Below are 23943 nucleotides of genomic sequence, written 5' to 3'. Positions count from 1 at the left end.
TCCTATATTTGGTTTCAAAAATTCTTTAATGGGGAGAGGAAATGCAGCCTAGAGATTTACCTTACTTACTGTGAGGACAGCAAATGCATTAGAAGTCTGTATCCTTTAGAATCTAGCTCTTTCTTAAATAGGAGGGCCTTCTAGAGTATCTAGTCTGAGATGATACTACCTGAAGTCTAATTCAGGGTTGTTGTTTTTTTAAGTGGAAAGAAGCTTACTGAAAAGGAGAAGTATGCTTTTTTCTAAGCATAAAATGGATTATATTTATTTTTATCTCTATCATTCCTGGCTGGTAAAAGTATAAAACTGTAATCTTAAAGAAGCAAAGAAAATTAAAGCGCATTTGTATGTAACCTGATATGTTATAAAATGGTAAGCATTACATAATTTTTTACCTGATTTATTGCGGTCTTGAAGCTGGAAAGCACGAATGAGGTCAGTTTTTCGTGAAATCATTCTCTCTTTTAACATCCTGATGGCACTACTTTCAATAGCATTCACCCTATATTAAGAAAACAATTATTAGGTGAAAGTTACATAAATCACCCTGTTCTGCTTCTTTTCCTTTCTTTTTTTTTTTTTTTTTTTTAGGGCCGCACCCACAACATATGGAAGTTCTCAGGCTAGGGGTCCAATCAGAGCTACAACTGCTGGCCTATGCCACAGCCACAGCAATGCCGGATCCGAGCCGTGTATGTGACCTACACCACAGCTCACAGCAATGCAGGTCCTTAACCCACTGAACAGGGTCAGGGACTGAATCTCTGTCCTCATGGATACTAGTCAGGTTCGTTACCCCTGAGCCACAACAGCAACTCCTTCTGTTTCATTTTAACATGCTTTGTTGCCACGTACCAGTTTCTACATTAATTGAATTACCTAACTTCACACATAACATATTACTAAGTGGTGAATGTGTTTATACCGTATTTGTGTGCATGTTTTGTGAAATTTTAAAAGTATACCACTGGTGGTTTTTTTTTTTTTCTTCCAAAGATTCACATGAACAACTAGTGTCTGAGAACATCCAAGACAAGAAGGAAAATAAAGAGGGACTTGCTATAGCAGATACCGGAATGAGCTTGAAAGTTACTTAAACAAAACAGCAGGTATTGACATAAGAGAAGACAGATACATACATGAGTAGAATATAATAGAAATTTCATAAATATAGTGAACTATATATGAGAACAATATGTATGACAAAGGAGGTGTTAAAATTCAGTAGAAAAGGCCAATTTTTAAAAATGGTGCTAGCTTAATTAACTAAATGTCTGGATCTGCCTCAGACCACTTATAAAAATAAATTCAAAATAAAGGAGAAACAGAGGAACAGAGTACGTATGAGTCACATACCTCCCAAAACAAGCAACATGGCAGATGTAAATTCAACCATATCAGTAATAACACTGTATGTGAATGGATTAAATAAATAAAAATGCAGAGCTTGTGAGACTGGATTAAAAAACCAAGATTTAACTATATGTTGTCTACAAGAGACACACAAAGATGCAAAGAGTTTGAAGGAAAAAGGAATACCATGCAAACAGCAACCATAGTTACACTGGCCATACTAATAGGAGATAAAATAGACTTTAAAACAAAAGCTGTTACTAGAGATAAAGAGAGATTTTATAATCATAAAAGAACAGTCAGTCAAGAGGAAAAGAAAAAACAATTATTAAAAAAAAATATATGAACCTAAAAACAGAGCCCAAAACTACATGAAGCAAAAACTGACAGAATTGAGGGGGGAAACAGACAATTCAACAATAATCATTGGGGACTTCAATAATCTACTTTTAATAACAGAAAGAACAACTGGGATATAAGAACAGAAAGGATAGAAAAGACTTGAACAGCACTATAAACCAACTAGCGCTAACAGATCTGTATAAAATACTCCACCTAACAACAGCCAATATTCTTCCAAAGCACATATGGAACATTCTCCACAAGAGACCTTATGTTAGGCCATAACATAAATCTCAATAGATTTAAAATGACGGAGTTCCCGTTGTGGTGCAGTGGTTAACGAATCCGACTAGGAATTGCAGGTTCGGTCCCTGCCCTTGCTCAGTGGGTTAAGGATCCGGCGTTGCCGTGAGCTGTGGTGTAGGTTGCAGATGTGGCTCGGATCCCGAATTGCCGTGGCTCTGGCGTAGGCCGGTGGCTACAGCTCCGATTCGACCCCTAGCCTGGGAACCTCCATATGCCGCGGGAGCAGCCCAAAGAAATAGCAAAAAGACAAAAAACAAAAACAAAAATAAAATGATTAAAACCATACAAAATATATTTTATGACTACAAAAAAATAAATTAGAAATTAATAACAAATAAAGTGGGAAAATCACAAATGTGAGGAAATTAAGCAACACAACCTAAATAAGCAACAGGTCAAAGAAAATCATAATAGAAATAAAAAATACTTGAAAATGAATGAAAATGTATAGGCAACATGCTAAAACATATGAGATGCAACTAAAGCAGTGCTTAGAGGAAAATTTATACCTATAAATGCCTATATTAAAAAAGAAGAAAAATATCAAATAAATAACGTCTATCTTTAAAAACTATAAAAAAATAGAGTAAACTAAAACCTGAAGCAAACACAAGGATGGAAATAATAAAGAATAGAGGAGAAGTAAATGAGATAGAGAAATAAAAAACAACAGAGAAAGTCAACAAAAAATGGTCATTTGAAAAGATCAATAAAATTTACAAACTTTTAGCTAGACTGGCCAAAAAAAAGAAGACCCAAATTTCTAAAATCAAATCAAATCAGAAAAATCAAAATGAAAGAGGAGTAATCACATCTGACCTTACAGAAATAAAAAGGATCATAAGGGACTACTATGAACAACTGTACACCAAAAATTAGATAACCTAGATGAAGCAAACAAACGCCTATAAAGTTACAAATTGTCAAAAGTGGCTAAAAAGAAATAGAAAACTGAACATACCTGGAACAAGGAAAAAGATGGAGTAAGTAATCAAATACCTTCTCACAAAGAAAAGCTGAGGGCCAGATGGCTTCACTAGTGAATTCTACCAAACATTTAAAGAAGAATTACTACCAATCATCCACAAACTCTTCCAAAAAATAGAAAAGGTAGGAATACTACCCATCTTATTATATAAAGCCAGGTTTACCACAGTACCAAAAGCAGACAAAGATTATATACCAATAACTCTTATGAATATAGATAGAAAATCCTCAACAAAAGACTAGCAAACCGAAACCACCAACATATAAAAAGAATTATACACCATTAATAAGCGGAATTTGCCCCAGGAATGCAAGGTTTGTTTAACATCTGAAATTAATCAATATAACATACCATATTGATAGAATAAAGGACAAAATCCACATGATCATCTCAACAGATTTAGAAAAAGTATTTGATAAAATCCAGCACTCTTGATAAAAACACTCAACAAACTAAGCACGGAAGGAAACCTACTCAACCTGATAAGGGGCATCTACAAAAAAACACATAGCTAATATCCTTAATGATGAAAGACTGAATATGTCCCTCTTAAGATCAGGAAAAAGACAAGGATCTCTGCTCTCACCACTTTTATTCTACATCGGTCTAGAAGTTCCAACCAGGCAGTTAAGCAAGAAAAGGAAATAAAAGGCATCCAGATTGGAAAGGAAGAAGTAAAACTATGCCCATTCACAAATAATGTGGTCTTGTTTATAGAAAATCTCTTAGAATCCACTAAAAACTATTACAACTCTGTATAGCAACCATACTTAAGTTAAAATATAAATTTAAGGAGTTCCCTGGTGGCACAGCAGGTTAACAATCCAATATTGTCACTGCTGTGGTGCAATGATCAATTCCTGGCCCTAGAACATGCCACAAGTGCAGCCAAAAAGAGAAAAAAAAAACAAAACCAAAAAAAAAGAAAACCAAAATAGCATCATTCATAATAGCCAAGGAAACAACCTTCATTTTTATTAGCTGATGAACAAAGAAAATCAGGTCTATCTATACAATGAAATGCTTTTCAGCCATAAAAAAGAACAGTCTTGATACATGTTAAACATGAAGGAACCTCAAAAGCATTGTGCTAAGTAAAAGAAGCTAGTCACAAAAGACCATATATTATGTAATTCCATTTACATGACATATCCAGAAGAGGCAAATCTATAGAGACAGAAAGTAAATTAGTGGTTGATTAGAGTTATGACACGGGGGTGGGGGAATGGAGGTGATAATGATGAGTGACTGCTAATGGATACAAGTTTTCATTTTAGGATGGAACAAATACTCCAAAATTAGATTACGGTGATGGTTACACAACTATGTAAATATACTAAATATTATTGAACTGGATACTTTAACTTGGTAGCCAAGCTGTTAAAATTATATATATCATCTATGTGGAGACATTTTTCTACTAAAGGTGAGAGTCCAAAAGTTACAAGGAAATTATAAAATGTGATTTCAGGAGTTCCCGTCGTGGCTCAGTGGTCAACGAATCCGACTAGGAACCATGAGGTGGCGGGTTCGATCCCTGCCCTTGCTCAGTGGGTTAAGGATCCGGCGTTGCCGTGAGCTGTGGTGTGGGTTGCAGATGCGGCTCGGATCCCGAGTTGGCTGTGGCTCTGGCGTAGGCCGGTGGCTACAGCTCCGATTGGACCCCTAGCCAGGGAACCTCCATATGCCACGGAAGCGGCCCAAGAAATGGCAAAAAGACCAAAAAAAAAAAAAATTAAGAAGGGTAATAATATCTGAGACTAATGAGGATATGGAGAAATTGATATATTGTTCTCTACACTGTTAACTGTTGCAACTCTTTTGGATTATCTAGCAAAATTTTAAACATAAATCTCACATTTTTGAAATCTTATATTTAAAAAAGCACTCAAAACTTACAGATTATAAATATATATATATGCACACACACATAGGAATGTTTATTATAGTATTACTTTTTAAGTACAAAACCCTAGAAACAATCTGGATGGCCATCAATTGAATAATATTTAGTTATCCATAATTGTTATGGTATATGTATACTACAGAATAGTATGTACCTACTAGAAAAAGTGAGTTAGGTCTATATGCACTAACTTGGAATGATGTTCACAACACAACCCATAGGAAAAGAGTCAGTTGTAGAGGAGTGTGCAGTATGATTCTATCTTTTGTAAAGATAAAAAAATGTATGTTGTTCACTGCCTTTCTCCTCTCACTGGGATATGCTTTGATGAGGGAAAAGACTTTTTCCTCTTTTATATTTATTTAGTTAGTTAGATCTGCACCCACGACATGTGGACGTTCCCAGGCTAGGGGTTGAATCGGAGCTGTAACCGCTGGCTGACACCACAGCCACAGCAACGCCAGATCTGAGCCGCCTCTTCGACCTTCACCACAGCTTATAGCAATGCTGGATCCTTAACCCACTGAGTGAGGCCAGGGATCGAACCCACGTCGTCATGGATCCCAGTCGAGTTCATTAACCACTGAGCCATGACAGGAACTCCTTGCCTCTTTTGTTTACTGCAATACCACTTGTGCCTAGAACAGTGCCTGACACATAGCAGGTCCTCAACATTTTAAAAATTCAATGAATGAGTAATTGCTGGTCTATTTTTGTAGGAGCAAGGCGAAGAGGATGGAAGGGTTCCTTCCAGGCTATAATTTCAGTTGCCTCTGGGGAACAGAATTACTGAGAAGTCATAGGAGGGAAGATCATTGATATTTTCTATATATACCTTAGTTTTGTCTCACTTACTAACAATAAACATTTCCATTTTATAATAAAAAATACTGGAGTTCCTGTCGTGGCACAGCAGAAACGAATCCGACTAGGAACCATGAGGTTGCAGGTTCAATCCCTGGCCTCGCTCAGTGGGTTAAGGATCCGGCGTTGCCATGAGCTGTGGTGAAGGTCGCAGATTCGGCTCAGATCTGGCGTTGCTGTGGCTGTGGCGTAGGCTGGGAGCTGTAGCTCCCCCTAGCCTGGGAACCTCCATATGCGGCAGGTGCAGCCCTCAAAAGACGAAAGACCAAAAAAAAAAAAAAAAAAAAAACCGAAAAACTAAAAAGATAATGTCAAAGGGAGAAAAGAAAGATAAGCTATGAATTCCATCCCATGGAGAGACACTCAACTCTTGGCATATACACTTCCGGGTAGAGAAGAGACAAAGAGGCAAGAGCAGACCGGGCTGTCTGGGGACAGAGAAGGTTGGAGGTTACAGGACCAGGTGGGTACAGAGAACTTCCTTCCTTACATTCAGTTAGGGACTATTCGTGGATGCTGACTGCTTTATCTAACGAAGAGATGTATAATGGAATTCCTGTTTTGGCTCAGCAGTAACGAACTCGACTTGGATCCAGAAGGGTGTGGGTTCAATCCCTGGCCTCATTCAGTGGGTTAAGGATCTAGCGTTGCTGTGACCTATGGTGTAGGTCAAAGATGCAGCTCAGATCCTGAGTTGCTGTGGCTGTGGTGGAGGCCAGCAGCTGCAGCTCTAATTGGACCCCTAGCCTGGGAACCTCCATATGCCGCAGTGCGGCCCTTTAAAAAAAAAAAAAAGAGAGAGAGAGAGAGAGAGAGATCTACACATTGAAAACTGCTACCCTGGTTTCCAATATGAGCACAGTCACTGCTTAGTTTCTGGAACTCCTTCCATGTTGTTTATACCAATGAGTGACCAATAAAGTCATTTTTATCACTCTGGTGATTGCTCTTCGACACACTAGGATGGATCTACTTGGCCACCAGTACCAGAAGTCAGAAACCTCCTTAGAGCATACATACACACCTTTGGTAAAGAGGCCTCAAGCACGTTGCCCTAGTTACTTGGTACTGGAAGAATCGGGGGGTTGTACCAGAACTCATTCTGATGTAAGCTCCTCGATTGCTTCCTTCTTCATAATAATTAGATGCAGAAAATACAGTGATAACCTGGTTAAAGAAAAACAGCGTCAGGTTTGCACAGAGTTGGTTCTCAAAAGATCCTTCCATAAAATCAGAAACAGCTCCATTCTTAAAAAGCAAAAATCAAAGTTCAAAATCCACATAAATTATCCAAGTCTGATGGGATTTCCTGTGATTCTATCAAAGAGAAACAAGGCTTTTGAATCAGTGTCTCCAGGAGTACTAACTTCTAGCCACTCATCCCCACAGTGCATGGCCTTGCAATCCTGTGAACAATTTTAGTTCCACATCTTAGAATCCTCCCTAATGCTCAGTTTTGCAAATTCTAATTTTCCAAGGGGGTAATAAAGCCTTTATTTTCCTCCCTTGTGATATTCGAGCATTCAAAATAAAACCTGTCTAGTATCACAGTCCTTTTCTTTTGCCTGTAGCTGACTGCTTTAGAGGTCTCAGACCTGCCCAACACACACACACACACACACACACACACACACACACACACACACACAAAACCAGTGCTTTAAGGTCACAGAAAGAGTGGCTAGATATGGGCCCAGACCACTCTGCTGGGAAGGAACCATGCCTGGGGGCTTGGAGGAGGATGGGAGGGTAATACTTCTCAGTGACAGGAAACCTGGTTGAGGCCCCGTCTTGCCCTAATAAGTATGTCACTTCACACAAACCACTGCTATTTTCTCTCCGCTTCCTTATTACAAAGAAACCCGAAATAATACCTGCTTTAACCATCTGGCATTGTTAGTATGAACCTCCAATGAACTAACAGTTTTAAAAAGTGAAAGTGTTGAAATAGAAGAAGGAAAGCCTACAGAATATGGTATTCCATTTTTTTTCTGGCCGTGCCGGTAGCATGCGGAAGTTCCCCGGGCCAGAGATCAAACCCACACCACAGCTGTAACCAGAGCCACAGCAGTTAACATTGGATCCTTAACCCACTGGGCCACAAGGGAACTCCTGGTATTCCTTTTTTTTTTTTTTTTTTTTTTTAGGGCCGCACTGCGGCATATGGAGGTTCCCAGGCTGGGGGTCCAACTGGAGCTACAGCTGCTAGCCAACACCACAGCCACAGCAACATGGGATCCAAGCCGAATCTGCGACCTACACCACAGCTCACGGCAATGCCAGGTCCTTAACCCACGGAGCGAGGCCAGGGATTGAACCCACAACCTCATGGTTCCTCGTCAGATTCGTTTCCACTGTGCCACAAAGGGAACTCCCTGGTAGTCTTTTTAATTACTGCAGTTCCCTATGAGAAATGGGGGCATCCCAGGACAACTCGGGACAAGAAACCAGCTCCTCAGACCTCATCTCTCCAGCCTCTCAGACACCAGTGAAGAAGCGCAACACCTTCCACTTTAATGGCTGCAGTGAAACTGCCTATGAGGGACTTGCTATCAATCACCTACTCAGTAAGTGAAAGCAAGTGTGTTTTATGGTTGTGCTCTGCACAGGGAAAGTGCAATGGGTGAAAGAGAGCAAGCTGGATTCACGGCTGCCTTTCTGTGCTGGGTAAGAATAAGGACATTCTTTGCTTTTTTTTTTTGGGCCACACCCACGACATGCAGAAGTTCCCAGGCCAGGAATCGAACCTGCCCCACCACAGTGACCTGAGCCGCTGTAGTGACAATGCCATATCCTTAACCCACTGAGCACTCTTGGGGATGAGTACATTCTTAACCCCACTCCTGGAGACTCGCCTTGTGCACAGAACAAAACCTCTCCTTGTGTGTCCTTAGTGTCTAGTGTCAGAGCTTCTATCTCTGGGATTGGGGAAGATCAGGGAAATAAACCAAGTATCTCTGAGGGTGAGGGACCGTGCTGATGTCACTGTCAGCTTACCTTCCCATCATGGCAGATCTCATACCCTTCGGGCTTACATTCATGAGACCTAACGAGCATCTTCAGCTGGTATTTATTAAGAATCTTGGAGGTAATATCTGGTCCAAAATAGCAGCCCCCTCCTCGACTTGTGTTTGGGTAACAGCCTCTTTTGCCTCGGGGATCACTCCACAGGATATCCACAACCTTGAAACAACAAACCAGATTAGGCTGCCACTTACAAATCAGAGTTTATCTTTTTAGAATCCAACTTCTATTCCACAGATATGAGCTCAAGTGATGCCAAAGTCTTACTATTTCTCATTCCTCCTTCGAAACTGTTTTGTACTCACCTCCTCCATAAATCTTTTTGAGAATAAATTTTTGGGGGCCATGCCTATGGCATGTGGAAGTTCCCAGGCCAGGGATCGAACCCATGCCACGGCAGTGACCCAAGCCACCTCAGTGACAACACCAGATCCTTAACCCGAGATGCCACAAGAGAACCTGCAGAATAATATTACTGCCCATAGCCACCACCGTGTCTTTCTGCTCATCCCCAATAACTAATGCAGCAATACTTAGTCATCATGAAGAAGCAGCCCTTGGGCTTTTTTTTTTTTTTTCCTTTAAAAATCCCATCGCATTTGTTTCATAACTTCAAAATCTACAAGGTCTTTTCTCTTAAAAAGAACTTCACTGCCACATTCAAAGGAAGTCAGTAGCTCCCCACAATGAACAAACATTTGGTGTTTTTAATATGTTCAAAGAGATAAGGTAGGTCTCCCAGCCGGGGTCTGGGGCCCGGTTTTTGTCCTGTTGAGTCCACAGCATGAGGAAGCCTTTTCCCCATCACAAACACAGACAACTGTTCATCCAGGAATATCTTCTAAAGCATCTCCTTCACTTTTTGCCTCCCCTAGATAAGTACATTCTCAGTTTAGCAGTACATTTAGCCCTTGACCTGTTTCTACACTGTGGCCTCTGAAATCCACAAGCATGTGACTAGAATAACATTTCCCTTGAGGGTTAAGAGAGAGGCACATGCAGGGTACATGACGCTCGGGACCCAAGACCCAAGTGTCTAAGAGTTTTTAGTAAAAAACTGGGGGCTCCCTATTTGTAGCTCTGATCTACATACAAGGTTTCTTTACTTAAACATCTCCTGTAAGAGCTCCCGCAGCAGTACAGAAAAACTAGCTTTGTAGCTTAAGCTATGCAACTTTGAGAAGCGTCTCTGGGTCTCACGTTCCTTTGGGGCCGGATGGCTTGTAAAGAATCTCACGGTTCTAATGGACTATGATTCTAAGGTCTGTATTTTCCACATATTTCTTTGCGGGGCATGAAGAAGCATGCATTTTAAGCTGTGCCGTTATTCTAGTGGGTCCGAATCAGATCTTCAAAAGAAGAACAGAGCGGCTGTCCCACTAAAGCTGAATGGATGGTACTGAATGGGAACTAGAAATGAGCGAGGGGGAAAGACAGTGAGGTGGAGCGGACAGAAGTGGTAGGAGAGCTGCTGTGGAAGGCTAAGCGCCTCGTCAGAACCAGAGAAACCCTGTGCCAGGCACGTGCCAGACACCTGCAGATGAGGGATTTTTTGATGAAAGAGTGCAGTGAGAATTAAAACCACCCAAAGTAGATTCAGATCAGGAGGCTCCTTAACTCCACGGAATTCTAACGCTGGCACAGCCCTACCCTACAAATAAATACAATGGCACTCACTTTGCTGGTGTTTATGACAAAAATAACACTTTCATTAGAAACTGAGCCATATCTGGTTCTTACACCATGAATTCATGTTTAGGAGACATGATTTGACCTCTAGTGTAATGAAGGAGAAAACACAGAACATGAGATGGTGTGTTTTATAAGGAGGAAGGGGATTCAGTTTTGTTTTGTTTTTTGTCTTTTTAGGGCCGCACCTGCGGCACATGGAGGTTCCCAGGCTAGGGGTCGAATTGCAACTGTGGCCACCGGCCTACACCATAGCCACGGCAACGTCAGATCTGAGCTGTGTCTGCGACCTACACCACAGCTCACGGCAATGCTGGATCCTTAACCTACTGAGCGAGGCCAGAGACCGAACCTGCGACCTCATGGATGCTAGTCAAATTCGTTTCTGCTGAGCCACGACGGAAACTCTGGGATGTAGTTTTAAATTCTACATGAGATGCAAGTCATTTATAGCCAAAATTACCCCTGGAAAAGCTTTTAAATTACTCTTAAAGCACAGTACACATGATTTTGAATGTACAATCCTATACACTCATATGGATGTGTGAATATTTTATATATGTGATAATGTATAACATGATAAATTAAATAAAACTAAAATTTTATACTTTTTTCTCCTTTTTGTCATATGTATACAGTCGAACTCTACATAAAGGTACATATGATGGGACTCTGTTGAACTCTAATAAGCACTGGCCATGGAGTTAGCTCTTCAAGTGTCACCTGTGTTGCCTTGGACAAATCACTTAACCTATTTGGGCCTTAGCTGACTCCTCAATGAAACAAGGAAGATGTAGCTAACATTCAATTTTCTTTGACTCAAAGTCACAAGGGGTATTGGTTTTATATGCGTGAGCTTCATCAGAATCATCCATTCTATGAATTCTGCATTTCTTTTCTCTGTCCAGAATTCACTCACTTGACTCCGTTGACCCAGGCTGTGACCACAAGATAGGTTTAATTCTGAGGCTCACAAATGAAAAATTCAATATAGGGCCCTTTGTTTGGTGAAACAAATTTTGCGGCAGAGGCAATCTCTTTCCTCTCAACAACATCCTCTCCTCTGAAATGCAAGGGCCTTTGGGGGGATAAGTGCATGAAAGAATAATTATTTACAACATTCTTTCCTGAAATTTTTCAAACCAAAAGTTGGAAAGGTTTTACGGAATGACAGCTTTTATGTGACCTGGTCAACAAAAATCTATTTGTGTTTCCGCCTTTAAACCTCCTAAATCCAAAATAAATCCTACAAGAAGTGTCCCATGCTTGTCTACAGTTTTAAGTAATCCAGTTTCCAAAAGTGTGCTTTTAGGGGAGAGAGAATGGCTCTGGATGATATATCTAAATGCTTTTTTTCTAAGACACTAATACTATAGATTCACTATTCTTCTGTATTTTCCCTTAGTTATTTGTCCTCCTTGCAGCCTTTGAACATGTTGTCTTAAAAGCTGTGTTCAGCCCAAACCTTCCTGCCGGGTATCTAGATTTCTTTAGATGCCTACTCCTTGTTGATCCCTCACCTCATTGGATGAGGGGAGACTAGACTAGTTCATTTCCTTCTTGAGACCACCTGTCACTCTTAAGCCATCATTCCCTTTTTAAAAAGAGCATGCATAGACCTGGGCTCTAATACTGCTTTATCATTCAGTGACTAGCCAAGTGACTGCAGAAAAGCCATTTCAGTTTTGGGAGCCTTCTCAGTAAAGCTGACTCCCCTATTTAAAATTGCAACTCTGTCCCCTACCTGCAGTTCTCAGTTTCCCCTAACCTTGTTCTAGCTTTAGTTTTTTCCATAGTACTTCTCACTTAACATATTTGCTTATTATTACATGAGTCCATATAGGCCCCACATCTTGGGGAACATAAGATAAAATTTAAAGTATAGCACTCTGCCAAGAATCATGCACTTCCATGGAGCAAATAACCTATGATTTTTTATTGCAACATAGTTCATCAAAATTAAAAAATAAAGTAACTGCGAAATTAGTTTCTATCAGGAAATTTCAACTCTAGCTAACTAGAGTGTGCATGTCTACAATATACTGGGAACTGAGGAAAGAAAATTAAAGGCATAACTGAAATTACTAAAATATTGGGAATGAGATTCTGGTCAATTATACCCTGTGTCAGCTCCAGTCACGTACAACGAGTCTGTGAGATGCCTCACATATTGTTGGGGTGAGGGGAGGTTCTATTACAGAATAATGACTCTCGGTTTCCTCTCTCACACTTCTTAAGGCTCCATCTCTCTGTAATTCTTACTCATCTAGGCTTCCAGAGGCCGTGATTTTCTTCTTGTGCACCTACAATCTCTTGGGCATCACCCTTTTTATTCACCATAACCTTTGATCTTTGGAATATGGATGTTAAAATTTGGAGTTCCCGTGGTGGCGCAGTGGTTAATGAATCCGACTAGGAACCATGAGGTTGCGGGCTCGGTCCCTGCCCTTGCTCAGTGGGTTAAGGATCCGGCGTTGCCGTGAGCTGTGGTGTAGGTTGCAGACGCGGCTCGGATCCTGCGTTGCTGTGGCTCTGGCGTAGGCCGGTGGCTACAGCTCCGATTCGACCCCTATCCTGGGAACCTCCATATGCCGTGGGAGCGGCCCAAGAAATAGCTAAAAAGGCAAAAAAAAAAAATTTAAGGAGGCATCCTTTCCTACTTGCTATAAGATGCCTCTTATACTTACTTCATTTTAAAAGACTTTGGATACACATGCCAGTGATGAATTCTACTTATCTCTTACTATCTCTTTCTCTTCTCTCGCTTCCCTCCCAGCTCTCTTTCTCCACATTGATTATATTTTACAACAGAAATCACATTTTACTTTAACATTTTCAGCAACCAAGATATAAGGGTACAGAATCAAGAAACAGGGGCTTCTTGGGGGTAACCAATAAGAAGAGGGCTTGCTACTAGTATTACTAGTATGGCTACTAACAAGAGTAGACCAGCTAGAAGTTTAATTGATAGAATCAGGGAAAGGAATAGATGAGAAAAACCCCTCTGGCCAGAATAAGCCTTGAAGATGTTCAACACCCTCCCCCTGCAAAGGAGTCCAGCTTTAATGGGATCAGATTGTAGAGCTATTTGTGAGCCCCAGGGCATTAGGAAAAACAACAGCACAATCAGCTAGCAATTAGTGAAGGCTAATAGCTGGGTCTATACAAGAAGAGGCAGATGGGCCAAAGCTTAAAGGGGTAATCAGGGAAAGAGATAGCTGAAGAGAGCCTAGCTAAAGCTACAACCTTCCTTGGTAGTCAGGGAAACTGCGTTCACGACCAAGGCAGCACCCTGTCAGGAGTGACATCAGAGGCTATGCCCCGAAAAGGAACAGACTTCACCAAACCAGTCCAGACAAGTCACTGAACATAGAAATGAGCAAAAAAGCAAACCCCAGAGGACCAGAGGAATAGAGTTACTACAATATATTACCTAAAATGTCTAGTTTTCAACAAAAAATCACAAGACATGCAAAGAAAAAAAATACTCAGGGAAAAATAAGCGACAATAGAAACTGCCTTTGAGGGGATTAGAAGTCAAATTAGCAAACTAAGATTTCAAACCAATTATTATAAACGTATTCCAAAAAAGATATATATAAAACATTCCACTCGATAAGAGCAGAATACATTTTCCTCTCAGGGGCACATGGCACATTTTTCAAGATAGACCACATGCTAGTGCACGTAAAAGATTCAATAAGTTTTAAAAAGGATTTAAATCATGCTGAGTATGTTCTCCAACCATAACTGAATTGAAGTACAAATCAGTAAGAGAAATGTGGGAAATTCACAAAAATGCATATTAAACAACACATTCCTAAGTAACACATAGGTTAAAGAAAAAAATCACAAGGGAAATTAGAAAATACTCTGAAATGATTGAACACAAAAGCACAAGAGACCAACACTTATGGGATGGAGCTAAAGCAGTACTTACAGGGAAATTCATAGCATCATTAGAAAAGGAGTTCAAATCAACAATACTACCTTTCCCCTTAGGTAACTAGAGAAAGAAGAGCAAAATAAATCTAAAAAAGTCAGAAAGAGGGAAATAATAAAGATTAGAGCAGAAATAAGTGAAGGAGAGAAGCTTAAACAATGGAGAAAACAAGAGAAAAAAGTCAATAAAACCAAAAGTTGATCATTTGAAAGACCAACAAAATTGACAAACATTAGCAAGACTGACCAAGAAAAAAAAGAGACTCAAATTACTAAAATCAGAAATGAAAGAGGAGGAGATCTCTTTCACAAATGAAAGAGGAGGAGATCTCTTGGGTTAAGGATCCAACATTGTCACTGCTGTGGCTCAAGTCGCAGCTGTGGTGCAAGTTCAATCTCTGGCCTGGGAATTTCTGCATGCTGTGGACATGGCAAAAAAAAAAAAAAGAAGAAAAGAAAAAAGAAATGAAAGAGGGAACATCGCTAACAACTTATAGAAATTAAACAATTTATTTTAATATATATTTCATATATATTTATTACAAACAACTTGAGGCCAACAAATGAGATAAATTAGATGAAAAGGACAAATTTCAAGGAAGATACCAACTATCAAGGCTACCAAGATACAAACTACTCAAGAAGAAATAGAAAATCTGAATAGAACTGTAGCAAGAAAACTGCATTATCAACTTTTAAACTGCCTACAAAGAAAAAAGCCCAGACGCTGTTGGATTCACTGATGAATTCTACCACACATCTGAAGAAGAATTCAATCCTTCACAAATTCCTCCAAAAAACAGAAGAGATAATACTTCCCAACTCATCCTATGCAGTCAATCTTACACAAATACCAAAGACATCACAAGAAAGAAAACTACAGACCAATATTCCTCATGAACATATGTAAAAATCCACCAAAAAAAAAAAAAAAAAGAAAAATGAAGCCAGCAATATATAAAATGGGTTACACATCATGACCAGGTAGAATTTACCCCAGAAATGTAAAGTTGGTTTAACATCTGAAATTAATGTCATATACCACATGAGTAGAATAAAGGACAAACAATACATGATCACCTCAATAGATACAGGAAAAGCATTTGATGAAGTCCAACACACTTTCATGATAAAAAAAAACTCAAGAAAGTAGGCACAGAAGAGAAATTCCTCAATCTGATGAAGTAGCTAATACACAAATGAACAGCTGAAAGACTTAACAGTGAAAGACTGATTGCTTCCCCCCAATATTAAAAATAAGATGAGCATGTCTACTGTTACCATTTCTATTCAACACTGAAGTAGGGGTTCTAGATAAAGCAACGAAGCAAGAAAAACAAATAAAATGCAGCCAGATTGGACAGGAAGAGGCAAAACTATTTCTATTCACACATAATAAGCTCTTGCATCTACAAAGTCCCAAGGAATCCACTAAAAACTATTTGAATGAATAAACAAGTTTATCAAGGCTCACAATATGAGATCAGTACACAAAAGTCAATATATACCAGCAATGAACAATCCAAAATGTAATTAAGGAAACAATTCTATTTAAAAGAGCATAAAAAAATGTGGGAATAAATTAGGAATAATTTTAATAAAACAAGTATATGTGATTATAAAACAATGTTGAAATTAAAGATCTAAACAAATGGAAGGACATCCCAAGTACATGAAATTGAAGATTTAATACTGTTCAGACTGTAATAATAACTAAATTGATCTACAGATTCAAGGCAATCCCTACTAAAATCCCACATCTTTTTGGATACCAAGCTGATCCTAAAATTCATATAGAAGGTCAAGGGACCCAGAGTAGTCTAAACAATCTAAACAATCTTGAGAAAGAAGAAAAAAGGTAGAGAACTCACACTTCCCAGTTTCAAAACTTTCTACAAAGCTACAGTAATCAAAACTGTGTAGTGCTAATATAAGGATAGATATATAGCTCATGGAACAGAAACACATCTAGAAATAAACCTTCATATTTATGGGCAATTGATTTTTTGACTTCTACAAGAGTAAGTCCTTTTAACAAATAGTGCTGTGATAACTGGATATCCACATGCAATAAATAGAATGAATCTGGACATCTACCTCGTGCCATATACAAAAATTAAGTCAAAATGGGGCAGATAACTAAATACAAAGGCTAAAACTATAAAACTCTTAGAGGAAAACATAGGAATACATCGTCATGACTTGGGGTTAGGCAATGGCTTCTTAGATACAACACCAAAAGCACAAAGCATTTCTTTTGCTATGGGTGAGTAAAAGAAGCCAGAGGTAAAAGATCGCATACTATATGGGGCCATTTCTATAACACGTACAAAAACAGATAAATCTACTAAGACCAAAAGGAAACTGGCGGTGGCCTAAGTCCGCAGGGATGGTGGTGGCGTGGGGGAGAGAATAGGGAGTGACTGCTAGTAGGTGTGTGGAGTACCTTTTCCAGGGGATGAAAATGCTCTAAAAATAGATTGTGGGGCCCGTTGTACAGAATCATGAATATACCAAAACCCACTGAAGTATATACTTTAAATGAGTGAATTATATGATATTTAAATATTTCCAATTAAGCTGTTAAAAAATATAGTAATGAATTTAGAGAGAAGGATATGATCTGTCTAGAAAGGTAAGTCCCTTTCTATCCATATAAGGGACGCCATCTTTGCTGCATCTTCTTTGCCACCTCAGTGATCAGTTTGATTACTTACCTGTTCCCACTCATGCTTTGTTAACTGTTCAGAAGCGGATCCATCGGCTCTGATTCCTTGAGCAGTACTGGTTGCACCTACTTTATTTTTCTTCTCGCTAACACGGTCTCCATCTAATGGAATTGGTGGCATCAGCACAGATTTCATCTACGAAACAAATTCTTAATTTAGCCAAACTCTATGCCTAGTGCGCAGCATGGAGACATTTCAGCACTAGTTGCTATGTTGTCTATACGGTTGTGCCGCCCCCCCAGTGTAAAACACATGGTCACCTTTTCCATCTCACCCACCTGCCTCATCTTATTGATCCACTGATCTCTATAAAGTGAGCCTGTTAAGTTCTGTTTGTATGTTTTTCAACTAGAGACACTGTCATACAGGGAAGCTTCCCATTAGCGTTTCTAAAGACCCGAGGGGCAGAGAAGTCAGTGTTAGCATGTTCTGCGGTGTCATGACAGCAAATCGAAGATGCTAAGGGGAGACTCGTCTCCCTTTATCTCTACATGGGGCCAAGACAGAACCAAGAGACCTTGAGTTCAGAAACACCTTTTAAGAAGATGGTGGTTCTTCCTTCTGTTGTGTTTTCCAGGAGAAATGAAAGCACATCTGTATCCAAGAAAGTTTGCAAAGGGGACAAAGTTGAAAACGTTAGAAGCCCTTCGACTTCAAGGTGCTAGGTTCTCAATCTGCCCTGCCAGCAATTGCCTACGTTCTCTAATACCGGTAAAAAAAAAAGGTGATGTATTTCTTTGGAAATAAAAGGTCTTTCTGAGAGGACATCAATTACTACGATCCTTTCTACATTCCCTTACATAACCTATAATTTCATACTTGTTTCTTTGTAGCACCATACCTCTATAAAAAAACAACTTGAAACAATATTTCTATTACATTGGTGGCCTTAGTTCCGTGATGGACACTTCTCTGGGGTAGGACTTAAGTTTCTTCTATAAACTAGGGTGTATAAAATCTTAACCTTTATCTTTCGAAAATAAAGTTGAAGCTTATTCTGAGGTCCGGTCTCATTGAGATGGTTGAAAGTTCAATCTCAGCTACTATTAGTTGAGTTCACAGCCTATCCTCCCTGTCTCACCCCAACAAATATGCCCAGGTCTTAGAGCAGAATATTCTGGAAGGACACTCTGGACTTGGGTCCACACAACTCACTTCTGTTAAGGTCATCAGGCAAAACCACATGGTCACTTCAGTACATGTGGGTCTGCTGTTTACTAGGCCACTTGGGATCAGGATCCTTTGCCAGCCCCGCTAAAGCACTACATCATCCTGGGGGTCGTATTAGCCATCCTTTCCCACATCCCTTGCCATGGAGTTGAAAGAGTCCTAAACTAGAGTCTCAGTCTTAAAGAATCTTCCTTCCCTGTCCCTCTGCGATGACCACTCCCCCAACCTACCGACCTTGCAAAATACCTTTAATGAACATAGAATGGAGGTTGTCATCGAGTTCCTCCAACTCTACCCCTCCCCTATTAACAATTATATCACAACAACCACGAAGCATGGCCACTCCTTGGAGAGTCCTAATGGATAGAAAAGTGGGGGTCATAAAACTGAACTTGGCAATATGTTTTTTGTATCTCATCTGGAGATACAAAAGAGTTCTAAAGGCTTGAACCTACCACTTTGATTGCACTTCAATTACTTCATACAACAAGTGTGTGCTACCAGTTCACCTTCAGTCAAGGAGGGGTAGACAAAAAATACATGTCAAATTTCTACCTTTAAGACTAGCCTTATCAGTAGATGCAAAAATGGTCTCCAAAGGGGGTGAAATTTGAGGTATCCTAGGAAACCTGGCCCCAAAATTTCTCCCCTGGGTCTGTCGTGGTGATGGAAATTCAAACTTCAGTTTCAGGTATCAGGAAAAAGAGGAGAGAGCTGGAGAAGAGAGCGTTATGTTCAGAGCTTCCTCTATGCCATTTTCCTCATCTAGGTAATTATACTTCATCCTCCCAACAATTCAATGTGATAGGTATTTTCGGCTTCAACCTATTGGTATGGAAACTGAGGCTTAGAAAACTTTGGTACCATGCCCTGTCCCCCAGCCAGGAAGTAGCAGAAGCAGGATGTAATAGATGTAATGCCAGCTACATCTGCGTGATGGTGTTTACTAGGTTAAGGCGGCCCTCAATTTAGTGTCTCTATAGAGAGAGGGATGGGCAGGCCAGAGACACGCTCTTAATGTCTCAAAAAGCCCTAGAGAGGGCTGGCTTCTCAGGCTAACCTCAGGAAGGAAAAGTTCTGAAGCTGATCAATTGGTCGTGGGTGCCATGGCTGGTAAGTGCTGTTGTCATAGGGTGAATGGTGGTGAAGTAATTCCTGCCGTGTGCTTGCCAAATGTGACTGACAAAAACATCATGTTCCCTTGCTCTTGGCTAGAATCATAGCTACTCATTATGTCAACAACGACTATCTCATGTTGATCAAAACATCTTCTTGGCTTGACTCTTTGCTAATATCATAGGAAAGATGCCTTAAAGTGGGGGGGGGGGCTTAAAATATTGCAACTGGGATATTTTTGAGAGTAAAAGGGGGTGCTCTTAACAACTACACCAGGAATAACAGGTATAAATCAAGAAGTACAGTCATCACTGGGTGAGGCTGGGGAAGAGGGTATGTAAAATCACCACGAGAAACAAGAAAGCACTTGTCAAAAAGTTTTTGTCCAGTTTTGTCACACGTCTTCCCTACTTTGGTCTTGAATCTCTTAGGAGATATTCAACGAACATTAATTAACACTCGATACATCTTGGTGCTGGGGTTCTACCGGTGAACTAGAGAAGCAGGGGAGGATAGCAAACCAACAGCACCGCCATTCCTTCCTTCATTTTGGAAAGTGTTATGCGGGACAGGGACAAGGGGCTGGGGAGCATACGGAAGGGAACCTGATCTAGTCTGCAGGTCATGGATGGCTTTCCAGAGGAGGGGTATTTTTAAGCTGCAATTAAAAGGACGAGAAGGAGTCAGCAGCAACATTGCCATGCATATATGTATAATGGTATGGGGGCTCTAAAAACTCCATGTGAATAGGGGTCACATTTCTGTCTACACCAAATCAAATTCTGGCTCTAGACCCCACTTGCCTAGACGGGTTGGAGGCTGATTACCAGTCCCGAGCGGTAAGGGTTCAGGTTTCTCACTAGAACCACACACGATCATCTGGTTCCAGAGTTGCTACTGGTCCTTGTGCCCAAGTGGCACCCCGTGGACCCCTAGTCTGGGAGCACTGGCTGGGCTCGGGTACAGGAGGAAGACAAGTCCAGTCCCTCTGCAAGGCCCAGCCAGAGAAACCTGTCGAGTCAGTCCGGGAGCTTTACAGGCCCCACACAGCCGCTTTCCTCAGAGGTTCTATCCAGATGCCTGCTCTGCTTCTGTTATATTGATTATGATTACTTAGGTTTAAAATATTAAAATAGTCTCCCCCGAATTACCCTGAGCCATGTGGAATATATTATAAGGGAAATGAGATCAATTCATAAATAAATTGCTGTATGATTCCACTTCTATGAGGCACCTAGAGCAGTTCAATTCAAAGAGACAGAAAGTAGACTGGTAGTTGCCAAGGGCTGGGGAAGAAGGAATGGGGAATTAGGTGTTGAATGGGTAGAGTTCCAGTTGGGGAGGAGGCAAAGTTTTAGAAATGGATGGTAGTGACAGCAGCAATGGCTGCACAACAGTGTGGAAGTCCCTAATGCCACCAAAGCTCCCTAAACCGTTTTCAAATGCTTTAAAATGGTTAAAGTGGTAACTTTTATGTTGCGTATAACTAATTAATATTAATTAGTTAGAAATTTTAACTTTTAAAAACCAGGATTTCCCCCCACCCCACCCCACCCCCGTGCCTGTAGCATGTCTAAGTTCCTGGACCAGGGATCGAATCTGTGCCACATCAGTGACAATGCTGGATCCTTAACCCACTGTGCCACAAGAGAACTCCGGGATTTTTCACTTTTAGAAACGGTATGATGTGCCAGCACGTCCTCATTTTCCCACTTGCACCATGAATTTTTAAGACTGTATCTTCCATACGTAGATGTTATCTACTTAGTTTCATTATCATCGAGAAATAAAATATTGCCTGCCATATCAGTAAGTGAAGGATGTCACAGTCATCAGCAGTGGCAGCCACTTTTGTCCCGGCTCCCACCCCCACCGCCCCCCAGCCTTGAGGGAACTCAGGAAGTAAACAAAAAATACCTGCCATCCAGCAGCCAGCAGACTTGGCAGCCACTCCCTAAGGTGAGCCCTCAGGAGGGGAAAACAGGGGATCCAGCCCCAGAGCTGAGGTGCACATCCAAGGAGTGATTTCATTGAGCCCAGAGCCTTGCATCTCCCCATGCAAAGAAAAGTCCTAAACTCCTTAACAGGAGATACCTGGTTTTCTTTTATTAATAATAATCTATTGTTCCTACTACCTGCCCTTTGTTGCAAAACTCCTATATATCCTAGCTTCCCCCCTACCTCCTCTCAAGGTTACTTGAGCTGCTGCCTCCCAGGCTTAAGACCTCAGTTTTGTCCACCTAGTAAAACATAACCCTCAACTTTTAGGTCGTGCATATTTTTTTAGTCGACATCATGCAATCACGGAATTTCTTAAAATCTGTACGAATCTTTTCAGGTCTACAACAACCACTAAAACAAATCAACATAAAATAATAAATGAAGGGTGGGACATATCCCTTTATACATCTCTGAGCCAAGATTCATGCAAACAGTGCTTCTTACTTTGTTTCTTTCTATACGGTGGAGTAAATTCAGGTCTGTGGACTCGGATATCCCTCCATGTATGACCAAGACTTCATTGTCAATGATTGTACCAATGGGGAGCCAAGTATAGACGTCTTCCAAGATTTGTAAGATTTTTTTTCCATGTAGCTGTAAGCAAGAGCTTGAGTAAGTTTGTGTTTCTCACAGGATCAAGTTTATTGACTTAGTCCCAACATATGGACGACAAAACAAAAGTCTTCATGCCACCCAAAGGAGGTCAGGATGGAGTCTCTAACTAACTAGTGTGCATTAATCATGTCTTTTTGCTCTGTGTTTCTAATACCTGGACGATCTTGGTGCCTCACCGCCCCTCGAGAAGAGACCATCCCTCCCAAGGCGAGTTAATTCTGAGGGGTGGTAGAAGACTTGCCTTTTGTATGTAAATGAAGTTCCTTTCATCTGCAAGTCAACCTATGGAGAGCCCAACCTCCCAACTAGTCCTTTCTGGGGTTCTCAAACTCAGGGCCACTATTTCCCTGTTCCAATCACCTCAGGACCAGGTATCAGACAATCCTGGCCAACCCCTAAATCCCAGAGTCCGCTGAAATGATTCAGCCTGGCCAACCCTAAACCTGATTACACGGCCTGATTACACGTTTCTTCCCAAGCAAACCACAATAAAGGCACTGGCTCCCATTTCCCCTCCTCGCCTCTGCCTCGGAATGCCATAGGGGTGCTTCCCCGCGTGGCCCCCTGATCTGATGTGCCCTGCATCCCGTTTCTAAGGAACTGTAAGTAAAAAGCTTTTCTTTTGTGACAGTCACTTCCATGTCTGCACGCTTTACTATGCCTGAGTAAAACAAATCCCAGGTACCTCTAAAACAATGGAATATGTTTATATCTATGCTGAAACTTACACAAAAGTCACAATGAAAACGCTTGGTTTAATCCAGGAAGAACAATAGGTCTACAGCTCAGCCAGGGCTTTCTTTTGCCCTTTTATTGTATTGGCATGAATTCGGACTAGTTCTCCCGTTACCCTTCTTGAGGGCTTTTTATATATAGATATATAATGATTTTTATTTTTTCCATTATAGCTGGTTTACAGTGTTCTGTCAATTTTCTACCGTACAGCAAGGTGACCCAGTCACACATACATGTACACATTCTTTTTTTAAAAAAAGCTTCCATGTATAAATAGCAAAAAGAATACCAAAAAAAGAAGTAGATGAGTCTTACCTTATATTTATGCAAAATTTCTTTTGTGAAGCCATACCTGGAAAAAAAAAAAAAAAGGATCTCAACTATTTCATTACATGCTGATAAGTGCTACTTACATGAGTCATGCAGAAAAGGGAGCCCTTGACATCCCACTGTCTCAAGTATCAAGAACTCAAAAAACAAGACTTTAGGTGGAACTATGACTTACTCAAATCTTTGTGAGGCATGATGGGAAAGAACAAAAGAGGCCCATGACATTGTCCCTGCCCTCAAGGAGCTTAGAGTCTAACTGGGCAAAAAGACAGACTTTCATGAAACAATTACAAGACAACCTAAGGAATATGTGGTAGGCACAGGCTGGGTAAGTGCCGACACGTGTGCTATGGCAGCTGAGGGAAGGCTTTTCATTTAGAGGGAAGTGCTCAGACCCCCTATATCTCGTAGTAAATGAATGATGAGGGAGGGAGGAGAAGACGGAACAGAGACAAAGAAAGGCATCGAAGACAGTAAGCTGGCTCTTGATCCTCTCTGATGGAGTTCATGTAACGGTATCGAGGGTTTTCATAGAAAGGGTCGCAAATTTTAATGCCTGAATAGAATAGCAGTCACAATGGGAGATTTAATGATGAAAACGTTTTTTCAACTCCTTTTCTTGCCTTAGGATGATAACATAGACCTTGCACATCCGACACCGTGAAGTCCCAACACAGCATACTCACCTCTGGTTTCCACGCAAATCACGTCTCGCAGAGCTCCCGCAGTGTAACGCTAGGTTTTCCAAGATGAACTCAGTCCTGCCTACTCAGCAGCACTTCGGGTCAGCCTCCCTCAGAAGGAACTCATCATTCTCTCTTTCCCACTTTCTT

At 40.7% G+C, this 23943-nt stretch overlaps 1 protein-coding gene across 1 annotated transcript in view; it reads right to left on the bottom strand.

Annotated features, from left to right (window-relative positions):
• Positions 1 to 23943, bottom strand: part of PPEF1 (protein phosphatase with EF-hand domain 1) — a 142692-nt gene that overhangs the window by 11994 nt on the left and 106755 nt on the right. Inside the window, exons 12-17 of the mRNA XM_047765102.1 lie at positions 23096 to 23132; positions 21875 to 22024; positions 17132 to 17278; positions 8757 to 8942; positions 6784 to 6926; positions 396 to 502 (exon numbers count right to left, since the gene is read on the bottom strand). Of these exons, the coding sequence (XP_047621058.1) occupies positions 396 to 502; positions 6784 to 6926; positions 8757 to 8942; positions 17132 to 17278; positions 21875 to 22024; positions 23096 to 23132 (770 nt within the window). The remainder of the gene's footprint in view (positions 1 to 395; positions 503 to 6783; positions 6927 to 8756; positions 8943 to 17131; positions 17279 to 21874; positions 22025 to 23095; positions 23133 to 23943) is intronic.

The sequence above is a fragment of the Phacochoerus africanus genome, chromosome X (assembly GCF_016906955.1).
Source record: "Phacochoerus africanus isolate WHEZ1 chromosome X, ROS_Pafr_v1, whole genome shotgun sequence".
In the NCBI taxonomy this organism is placed as follows: Eukaryota; Metazoa; Chordata; class Mammalia; order Artiodactyla; family Suidae; genus Phacochoerus; species Phacochoerus africanus.
The sequence above is the reverse complement of the archived record's forward strand: the minus strand, read 5'-3'. Positions and strand labels throughout refer to the sequence as shown.